Here is an 11,525-nt window from a genome sequence, read left to right on the forward strand (position 1 = left end):
TCATAGGGAGATTGACTGGAAACATTGTTCACTAATCTACACCATGTTTTTTGGTAGAAGTGCGCAAGGATAAATATTAACTGCAAAATATTGATGTAAATATGATTATTATTGGGCTGCATGGTGGCGTATGAACAGAGTTCCCGGGGCAGGATTCAATCCTTAGACTCCAAGGTGAGAGTCATGCATGCTGACCAGTAGTGATGGGAGATCTGAAGCCATGCTCCGAGGCATGCGCTGAGTGAAAAGGGAGTGTGTCTGATGAAGCCACGCTTCAGTGCTTGTGTCATCTTGTGAAAAACCACGTGAACAGTAACAAACGACAAGTTACATTACTGTTTTCACTGCTTCTTTTCGCTTGTTGGATTTCAAAATAAAAGCTGGATGAAACTTGCTGCTCTGTGGGTTGTTGTAGGTAGTTTAGTGTTGCAGCAGCGGAGATAACATCTGAGAGTATAATAACAGAATTATCTGAGAGGTGAATGAGGCCAGCATCTCCCATTCGGGAGCAATTTGAAATTACTACTCAAAAGAATTTAATAAAGTATGTTTGCACACTAACTGATGGCAATTTCATCATCATTACCTACTTTGTGTCATTGGACATATAAAAGTTTTTATTTCAGGTGAAGTGTTTGTTGTGTTGTTTGGAGCTCGTCTTCAGTAATGACAACTTATCAATTCTTCAGTATTACAGAACCATACATGATCATCATACACTACGAACAGAGACCAGTACGACATTCTTTTCCTAAATTTATTTCCCCCATTTATCTATCTAAATGAAATGGTTTTAATTTTATTTAAAAATAAATTTAAATGTCTAAATCAGCCGACTGAGGAGGTGCCTAAAACCAGAAACTGAGAAAAAAGTCCTATTTTATGATAAAAATAGCTAACATCCAAATACTCATCCAGTAGAAATTTAAAAATTTTTTCGTTTAATCAGCAATGAAACAGTCTCACACAGCAGAAACGGTCCCAGAAAAAGACAATTTAGAACTAAAATTTTCCAGGAAATAAGTAATTTTAATAACTTAAAGGCACACTATGCAACCCAGCAGAGACCTTAATTGAGGTAAAGAGGAGAAATTTACAAGGATAAAGATTTCTTTTTTTTTTTTTATTAAGAAACTTAAAATGTATTTTGGGGCAAAGAGAACTTGTGATGGGCACGGCTAACCAAAAGCTAGCTGTGATAGCCCATGTCGAGCCTCCGATTCCACATCCTCACTGCGCCACCCCCGCTTTACATACATGTTAAAGGCACACTATGCAACATTTTTCAGTTAATTAATGTGTTCCATAACGTTTTGGATGATTAAATGAGTCATTTCAGGTCGAACAAAGGTTTTCTCGGCCGCCCTGGTGGTCTGTGGGGGAAATACCGTACTTGCAATTGCAGGAGCCCTCGGCCCGCACCCACAGGCTCAGAAGTCTCGCGAGAGTCGGTCTTGCTTTACGGCGAGAACTGCTACACGCCCCCAGTTAAAAGCATGCTCATTGCTAGCACAGTGGCGATCTTTGTGCAGTTATCATGGCGGAACCAGCGTGAAAACGGCGAAAGCCCATGTCGGAGCAGGCAAGAAAGAGGAAAAGGGCTCCGGACAGAGAGAGGAGTCGTACACGGGTGAACATCGGGTGAGCTTTTTCCGAATGGCGGGAGCTAAAATAAAAAGAAGGCTGCAAGGCTGATGCGGACCTTGCGTTTCTGCTGATGCGATTGTCAGTAACATTGGAATGGTTTCTCTCTCTCTGTGTGCATGTTCATACTTTCACTGTGTTAGTTATTCGTTGCGTTCGCCTGTCTGCTAAGCTCAAAACAACCGCGCCTGGCTTGACGGAGGAACCAGGAGAACAGCTGAGCATATTTACGACAGTGCACTTTTACTTTCGCCCTCTGGGGGGAGCCTCGCTGGAAAATCAACACCGGTTGCATAGTATATCTTTAAAAGTAATGACACGTGTGTATAACAAAAAAAAAAAAATAGTTTGACAATATTCCAAGATCACTGTTTTCTAATTTTTTTAAATATGAGGGCGCTGTCACAGTATCTGTGCTACGTCATAGCGAGTAACGAATGAAGCATGAAATAATGAACCTTTAGGCTAGCATTGGGTTGGAAGGCTTCATTGCTTCGTGAGGCTTCATTTGGCCATCACTACCGACCAGTCAGCCAAAGGCATATCCCCCTGGTCAGAGGAACAGTGACAGGACCCCACACTGTCATATATAGTTTGTAGCACTGTTGCCTTGTAGCAAGAAGGTCCTAAGCTAAAATCCTGCCATAAGGTCTCTCTGAATAGAGTTTGGATGTGTTGTTTCTCTACAGGTACTCCTGCTTCCTCCCAATCCAATTAGGGCAGGTCAAACAGAGACACCAATCCAAACTGTGGGCAGCCACTTTCAGCTGTACTTCGTCAATTCGTGAGCCAGTTTGAGGCCCTGCAGTCCAACATTGGGGGAAAAACCACCTGGACAACAGAGGGACGCAGAGCAGGAAGAGGCGGCAGCAGTCCACAGCTAGCCTCTAAAGGCTCGCGGTAAAAGGAGGGCAACAGTTGACCAGAGAAGTTGCCAGGCAAACAGACTTAGAGACTTAGACAGATTTATTTTGTCATTGTGTATACACAGGTGCAAACAAAAATAAATTTCGTTTAGAATAGCTCTCTAGACAATTTCATTTTTTTAAGTGCAGCCTTGATAAGGTAAGCAGCGGTGATAAAAAAAAAAACAGCATTGTCAAATTAAGTCACTATATCTAGTTATGGAATGTGCATCATTCATGTTTGCTTGGCAGCAGTGATGTCAGACGGATCTAGATAATATATTAGAATTCAAATGGGTTTTTATACCCTGGTGGAAGAGGATCTGATGCTGGAACATTAGGGGCCTGTTGCCTGGGCTTCACCCCAGCAGTTGTTGTTGAGCTGCTACTACTGCCTCCAGCTCCAGCAGCACTCGCTTCTCCTGGCTCAGGGGAGGAAGAGGACGATGATGACGATGCTGTGAGGGTGGTAGCCCCCTGGGTTGAAGAGGCTGACGTGGTTGAAGCAGCAGTGGTGCCATCGGCAGGTTTAGCAGCGACAGACGATGCTGGAGAAGGTGTGGAAGCCGGAGGGGGCGGGGAGGAGCCGACTGGGGAGGTTTCAGCATTTGGCAGGAAAGCATCTAGAGTGCTCTCCTCATTTTCACCCTGGAGGGCAGTGCTTCGCCTCTAGATGCTGAAGATTGCCTGGGAACAGTCTCAGAGGAGCCTCCATTCACGCAGAGCTCTTTGTTTCTATTGGTGCGGTGCAGCATCAGCCCCCCCAGGCCAACAGCACCGTCCTTTTTTGAAGCGGGTTAGAGTCGGAGATTATCCTTTTTGTTTTCCAACGAGCGGACGTTGGAGAGCAGGACTGATGGAAGCGGTGGTCTGTGGGCCTCACTTTCTGCGTCTCGCACATCTCTTCCTCCGTCCGTTATTTTCCTCTGTTGTCTTGTTAAAATCCGTCCATAGCACCCCGCAGCTTTTAAAACAGTCAAAAATGTCAGTGTTTAAACCATTTTGTGACCGTAGCTCCAGCAGGCGTTGGCGATCATAGATGCGGGTTTGATGTTTAGTTTGTATATTTTGCAGGACATATTTCTTAAAAGTAATGCTACTGTGTGTTTGAAGGAGATACTTGTTACAAAATGATCTGACTGATGATTGACAGTTTGAGCCCAGTTAAGGGCGGGCACCATGTCAGTGGGGAAATAATTACACGCTGGTAGTGATGTGACATTAAAATCTTAATGAAATAACTTAATAAAAACTCAATAAAAAATCTGAGCAATAATCCAAGTAATAATACTAGTTTACAGTTGATTAATTGTCATTAATCCATAAAAATCTTTTACTATACTGACCAATAGGACTTCTTCCTATAGGGTCCCTTTAAAAATACGGGTCCATCTCAGCAAGAACTCACTCCTTTATGCAGGGAGTGAGTTCTCCCTACTAAAAGTAATTAAAGAAATGTTCTGTCCTAAATCTCAAACCAGGATGTATTTACATCCTTGTCCACATAAAGCTGCCGTCTCTGTTGTTCTTCATTTCAATCAAAGGCTGCTTAGATGAGTCAGAGTGGGCTTGGCAAAGAGTCTGCCTCAAACTGTGTTAGCTTTGGTTACCAATAGCAACCTTTAGAGTTTAATCCCTAGAAGAAGAGGGGAAATCTTTCTCATCAATCTGGACATTTTCATTTGACTCTCTGGAAGTGATAAGCTGAGCAATTGAAAAAATGCAATTGGTGGAGCTCCATGAGTGCTGGAGGAGATGTCATGGCAACCTTTATAGAAAGGCTTTGATGTCATAGAACCTTTTGGAACATGGAAAAGTTTATTCTATCGCAGGTTGTTTTCTACACAATCAAAACCGAATCACCTCAGACAGCTAACCTTTCACAGACATAGTGTTCTGTTTTTTTTAGATTCTGATGTATTTTCCTCTGTCAAGCTTTTCATGGCTTAAACAGCACTGTAGAGCTTTACGTTGTCCCTTTGCCCCTCTTCTATCGAAGGAAATAAAACATCCTAAACATGGAAGGGAATCACTGAGGGTCCAACCCCACAGCCCCCCACCATGGGGGGCTGATGCTATGACGAGGGAGGCTGCAGCCCCCGCAGCACCCCCCTTCCCGTGCCACTGTCTGGGGCATAGACGAATGAAGGCTCCCGCTCGATGGCCTCCGATCCGGCGATGTTGAGGAGAATTTAAGCCTGGGTTTAAGCCGGCTTGTCATAATGTGCCGCGGCACTGAAGATGTCAAAAACTCGCCAATTCTCTGTGATATTTTCATTGAGGACAAAGGGGTCGGGTCTGCGAAAACCATCCATCACGGGGAAGAAGAGAGGCTCGTTGATGTTGTTGTTGTGTTAACAAACAAAACGCAACGTAACAAACGGACGCTACTACACTTATACGGTAAAGAAAAATAAGCTCGCAGGTGGGAAGGTTCGTCTGGCCTCTGAATCCATGTAAAAGTTTCTTTCTGAGCTAAGGATGACACAAGACAAGTTCACAGTTACTGTAGCTTTACTGCACTGCTGTAAAGGCTGCTCACACAGATACATAACGAGGAACATCAAAGAGCTGATAAGAATTCTTACTGGCCCACGCCGAGTCAGTACGGTGGCCAGTTTTGGACAAACAATGTAGAGTCAGTTATGAAATGATCTACAGGTACCGACGTCCGAAACCTGACTTGCAGGTTCTCCCTGTGCTTGCATGGGTTCCCTCCCTTGGTTTGTCAACAAATCTAAGTCTGAAAGAGATATATATATAGAAGATAAAATAAAACAATAAAGATGACAAGGTAAGAGTGGAAGAAATTTAAATAAATTGAACCCTTTCATGCATAGTGGTCACTACAGTTGACAGTTATTAAATGGTTGTTTTCTCTTAAATGAGCATGTTTTAATGTCACATTTGCACATATGTTACTACAGTGGACGCTAATGTATCATCCTGCCACTTGTCAAACTGCCACCTACTCATCAGCCTTTGCAAGTGACTTTGTTTTTTCCTCAAAAAAACAAAATGGCCGACAGAGGAGCACATGGGTTGTGAGGGAGAGGAATATCTGCTCATTCCTTAAATTCTAGGCGATCCTTGCAGGTAAAAAAAATATGGGGACATCATGTAACAATTAAGGAGTTAAGTATAAATTCCAAGAATTGATTATGTGTTATTAAAAATTTGTAAGTAGTTATGTGTCCACTAAGTTGGACATTATGCAACTCCCTAAAGAAAGTATATTTTAAAAAAAAATTGATGAAAATGTTTTTTTTCATTCATAAAGAGTGATAAAAACACTTGGTAAAAAATCATAACATATACTATCATAATTCATGCATGAAAGGGTTAAATTTAAATAAACAAAACAGAAAACAATATATTAAAAAGTCCAAACTAATTCGAACAGCAGAGAGGGAAAATAACAAAAAAGAAAAAAAAAAGTTTATCAAAGAAAAAATTTTTGGAATGACATACAATAGCTTTAAAAAATAAGAACAAACATAAAATGATAAAAAGAAGCTGATAAACAGTTAAAACTCCAAGCAGCATTGCAGCCTCTGCAGCAGTTACCTGGGCCAGCGTTTTAGCTTCTCATGTCGCCACTAGGTGGCAGTCTAAGTAAGCCTCTGTGATACCTTCAGTCAAGCAGTTTCGCTTCTGAATCCTGCAGAAATCTGATTCTATGAATAGAAACTGACTCCTATACCAGCTTCTCGGCTGGTTATCAGGATGCCATGACCAACCCACAGGAATAAAAACAAGACAATATTCCACATCAAAAAAACACTTTAGAGGTGCTAAATTACTATTGGCCTGAATTTCACTATTAAAATCAAAATGTGAAAATTTATTATTTTTTCATGTCTTTAGTAACTAATTTTGTTTAAATTTTGAAAGAGTGAAAATAATATTTTCCTCTCAGTTTTAAGAGTAATGTGATCATAATGTTATTGTAAATACTGCTTGGCAAAGCTACATTGCAACCAGTGGCAGCTGGTGGAGTTATCTCCGGGGGTGGGGGGGCAGGAAATACATTCAAAATACCAAAAAACAATCAAACCTATAATAAGTTATTACATATGCATCTTTATATGAAAACCTTTTAAAAACACTTTATAAAAACATAATTTCATGTCCAGGTTTACTTTTTGTTCATAAATCTTGCCTTTCTGAGGCTTTGTAAAGGTAATGTACCAATTTAATAATTGAGAAGCGATTAGTCAGCTTAATTTTTTCTTTCATATATAAAAACTATTTCTTTTCTGAGAATGTGTTTCTTTAAGAGCAACTATGCAAAATAACAACCATCTAGGGAACCGTTATGTACTACTGCTTGAATAATAGCCTGCAAAGCTTTTTATATGCATCAGTAAAAAAGTTTTAAACAGATTTACTTTCTATCTCCCTTATCAGAACTTTTTTTTCTCTTCATATTTTTAATACTTTTTCCATTTGTCATTCCAATTTATTCAATATATAACTGTCTAAGAATTTGTGCTGATTTCTTTCTATGTGGGTTATTACTGTGGTTCTCCCCATTTTCCCCATCTTACAGTAGCAGCAATGAAGAAACGAGTAGCTTTTTGTATCCTTCGCACATATCTCCTAACTTTAGCCAAAAAAAATAATAATAATGTGTCCCCTTAGTAAATTCATTTAAAAAATGCTGATTTATTTCTGAATTTCTCAGTTTTGTTACGGAATAAATGTATTGAATTCTGACAAGAGCAATACACTTTAAGTAAATGTTGTTGGGATCTGGAGGTTTCGTTCACTTTCTCCACCAGAGGGCGCACGAGATCTCTTGGGGGCAGGACCTGTCTCTTACACCTGTCTTCAATCTACTCATCAGGAGGCTCCTTCTTAAGGAGGCGGAGACGGACACTCCAGTGCCAGAGTGTTTGCCAGTAATGGTTAGCAAAGCCTGAGCCAGCCTGCTTTTCTGAACCAAGATTTTGTGAACCTGCCTGATCCAGTCTTTTTTCTGTCTCTCAGATATTCCTGCCTGACAATCCGAAAACCTGGAGAGAAGACTCTTTCTGGTAGTGATGGTGAGATGAAGCCTCATTGAACCGTTTGGCCAAATTGCTTCAGCGATCCCCACAGTTCATGAGGCTTCATGTGAACATGTCACCACCTACTGGTGGAGAGCAGAACTACAGTTTGTAATAAAATCTCTGATTTTTTTAGAATTGTTTTTCTTTTTTTCCCCTTTTAAGTTCCCTTGAAATTATTAATGGTTGGTGTGTATAATAAAATCTTTTGTAAGTTTTTTTAAGTGTAAAATTTCTTAGAACAATAATTTAAGGTGCACAGTTTTTCTGCCATTTTAGTGAAATAAACTCAAGCAGACAGTGACAGTGTTTGTCCAAATTGGGCAATGATGAACAAAATGAAAGGTGTTAGTCATTTTTATTCAAACATGATAGTTTTTCCACGTTTTTTGGTTTTAATCAGGTTGGAAGTTGTGTTCAACCAATCTTTTTACTAAACCGACCTAATTTACCCAATCTATATTTTTACTCGGGCAAAACAATGCAAATTAGTCTCATCAGCCAAAAGAATAAATTCTAAGCGAAATTTTCAAAAGTCAAAAACAGGTCTTGAACCAACAACCTCTAGAGTGGGAGCCTGACTCTTACAGCTGACGCCACCTAAGTAGATAAGTTTACTCAGGAGAAAATACTTCTTAAGACTGACGCGTTAACACTGGCTTTGTCTGGTGGTTTGCTCAAATTTTGATCATTACATTGTTTATTCAAACCAAATTAGCAACTAGATTGGTTGGAAAAACAACCAATCTATTATTAGAATCTATCCAAACTTTATCCAGCTGACAGCAGCTCTCCTCCAAACTCCCACATCTTGACTGAACACTGAGGCTGTTTAGATGCCTTTCAAAATTCTTGCGTGTTCTGAACCACTTCCCGAAGCGGTCACGTGGTTTCACGGTAACGAGGCCTCGGATGTCATCAATTTTGGCCCCTCCTCTAAATGAATCACGCCTTGACACGCGCATCGGGGAAACGCCCCCTCCATTACTCGACACACGCCTCGAAGCCTCGGCTCATCTCATAACATCTCTACTTTCTGGAGTCTGCCTGTCTGTTCTCAGTGAAACCCTGGAGGGTTATATTTGCCTGGAATCTGCCTGCCCGCTCTCAGAGAAAACTGAGAAGGAACTCAGTCTGGAATCCGTCTGCCTGCACTCAGTAAGCCTCTGCCTCCGCCCTCTGCCTGCCGACTGGCCTCTGGACCCTCAGGGTTCCCCCCCTCTGCAGCTCCGCTCAACTTCAGAACAGGTACTCCCTTGTACACCAGAAAAACCAGCAATACTTACCCTGCGTGACCAGTCAACCTACCAAGGACCAGTTCATGATATATATTGTGCTTCTTGTAAATAAACCTTTGAACTTTTTCTCTGCCTCTTGAGTGATTTCTGCATGTGGGTTAGGCACCTTAAACCCATCATGACAAATGTGTTTTCTTTGATTTTATCAATAGCTCCATAATGATGTTTAGTTTTTGCTTTTTTGTTTTTTTACATAATGTTCTACAAATATCAGCATCCCATACCAGAAGATATTTCCATCTTCTTTTTGCACAAACTGGAAACTTTTCCTTATCTTACAGCAGAAAAACATTTTTATATGAATTACATGTCCTAAAGTAGATATTCATTCAAGATTAAAAGTTGTTTTTGTTTTTTTAAAGGCCATATAACATTTGTAGCTCTAAGCACCTTTTATTTAACCAAGCTGTTTACAATCAGCTCTTTGAATAGTTCTGAACCAATTACTGTTTAGATATATTTCATCAAAAACCGGTAACCAAATCAGTCTTGGTTAAAAACAAGCAGCCTAAAGCCTGACTGGAAAGAATTGAAAAGAAAAATAGAACATAAGCGGAAAAATAAATCTTAAAATGTATTTTTCATTATCTTTAGAAATATGTTTGCAGAGGAAAACATAGACATGTGATCCTAATGTCAGAAAACAACTTTTCTTTCACTTCTATGAAGAAAATATCTTGCAGCGACCGTACGGTTGTCAGCAACCTCTGAAATGTCACCAACTCCTGTAATTTGGTAATATTTGCTGTAACTGAGTCATCCAGCTTATTGCACTCACCCTAACCCTGCAGAAATAAAAAGATTCATGCTGTGTTGAGATCATCCAGGCAAAACATGAGCAAATCATACATGATCAAGGAAAAAACTTTAATAGAAAGTAACAAAAATATTGAATATTTACAGTTAGAGCACATTTACAGCAATCCTTCTACAGTGCCTGAGGTCTTGACCGTTTGCTTTTTTTATCCACAACCAGCTGCCAGTAGGGGGCACTGCACAGTAAGCTTCTCACAGCTGAACTCACATCCTGCTGCTGCTTGCAGAGACTCTTCATGTCATCAAAAACTCTTTGATTGTCTCTAGAAACCTCTGCCTGTTTTGCAGAACTTTATGTTAAAGGTTTTCAAGCATCCCACTGTTTGTTGCCTTAATCTTACCTACACTGTACGTTTTATAATCCCAAAATATCTAAGGTGAGATGACACATTTTCAGTGTTCAGGCCACTGTCACTAGTTTGAAGCATATTATCAGATGCTTCCGATCAGTCAGTGGCACAGTAAAGTGGTTTAGCCAATAAATATTTCAAGTCACGTAACTTTGACGGCCTTGGATTCAGGAAGCATGGAGGCGGTTGGCTGAACTCCTCTGGATGAGCCTATACGTCTTAGATGGGCTTAGGTTCTCAGTTTTAGTTTTTGTCTCTTGAACAAGCTCCTCCTCTTGCTCCTCTTCCTGCTCCTCCTGCTTCTGCAGTTCTATGCCTCGGCTTGGCTGTGCTTCAGCTTTAACGTGCTCTGAGTTCAACATGAGGAGCATCTCTGCGTCCATCGGCTCACCCGAGGAAAAGGGTTGGCACAGAGTCTCCACCAAGCCGATAGCTGTGCCCAACACCGCGAACACGGAGCCAAGCAGATACAGTTTCAGCAGCTTCCGACTAGGTTTCTGACTGAGCATCTCTTTGGCAAATGGGATCAACTCCTGCATGGTTTCCATTTTCACCTGTTAGTGGAGACAGAAGATAACATGTTATGAGGTTAACCTTTACACCTTTACTACACAAGAATGTCATTTAAACTAAGTTATCTCCACCGTTGCTCTACAAAGTATTAAGATGTTAAAGAATAACCCCTTCAATAGATTTAAACAGTATGAAATACTTAGAGATGTTCTAGAAGCCAACAACTAGAATTAGAATAAATGGGTAACTGAACTCTACTAGAAAAAAACTTCTTACTGCAGATCACACATCAACAGAAAAGTCAGAAAACGAGGGAAGGTTAAAGAGTAAAAATGAACTTACTGTAAACGACTCTTTTGTTTTCCTTGTGTTTCACACGTTTCCTCTATTCAGGAGTTCCAGTTTGTGGGACGATCATAGTCTCTGGACTGTGTGGCCATATATAAGCTAAATGTGCCCTCCCCCAGAGCGGGCCCTGCTGAATATGCATGGAGTTAAACTTGGCGCCGGACCACAACCTTTAACCCAGTTAAAAGCGAGCTGCGTTTCAATCAGCATGACCAGCAGGGTTCCTGCTGAGGTTCCCTTAGTGAGAAACCATCATAACGGAGAATTTCCCCCTCATGGTCATAAGTTTTGGAAAGCATAGAAGTAAAGGAAAAACTTTTTATTTATTATTATTATGATGACTTAGGAACAAACAAACGGTTTTGTAGAACTACACCTTGTTTTGTCTGGATTCTAATTCTGTTATTCAGTAGCAATTCTATTCAGTGTATTTCTATAGCTCCAATTCACATCATGTCATCTCAGGTCACTTTCCAGTTCACCAGATCATCCAGTCAGATTGATTCAAAGTTTTCTATCTAAGGAAAACCAGCTGATTGCATTGACTCATTGACTCTTCAGCAATCCCTCACACTAAGCATGCTTGTGGCGACAGTGGAG

At 40.6% G+C, this 11,525-nt stretch overlaps 1 protein-coding gene across 1 annotated transcript; it reads right to left on the reverse strand.

Annotated features, from left to right (window-relative positions):
* Window positions 1-9,746: 9,746 nt before the first annotated feature.
* g0s2 (G0/G1 switch 2) lies at window positions 9,747-11,018 on the reverse strand. Its single transcript, XM_038269066.1, has 2 exons — window positions 10,920-11,018; window positions 9,747-10,618 (listed from the first exon to the last, which is right to left on the reverse strand). Exon 2 carries the CDS (start codon window positions 10,610-10,612, stop codon window positions 10,232-10,234), a length of 381 nt encoding a protein of 126 aa, XP_038124994.1. The 5' UTR covers window positions 10,613-10,618; window positions 10,920-11,018; the 3' UTR covers window positions 9,747-10,231.
* Between the last annotated feature and the right edge of the window lie 507 nt (window positions 11,019-11,525).

Source organism: Cyprinodon tularosa, unplaced genomic scaffold, assembly GCF_016077235.1.
Source record: "Cyprinodon tularosa strain WSP-4 unplaced genomic scaffold, ASM1607723v1 ctg719, whole genome shotgun sequence".
NCBI lineage: Eukaryota > Metazoa > Chordata > Actinopteri > Cyprinodontiformes > Cyprinodontidae > Cyprinodon > Cyprinodon tularosa.

What these genes read in the sequence shown, in the direction of transcription:
- g0s2 (XM_038269066.1), bottom strand. Translation starts at nt 10,612, where the DNA reads ATGGAAACCATGCAGGAGTTGATCCCATTTGCCAAAGAGATGCTCAGT.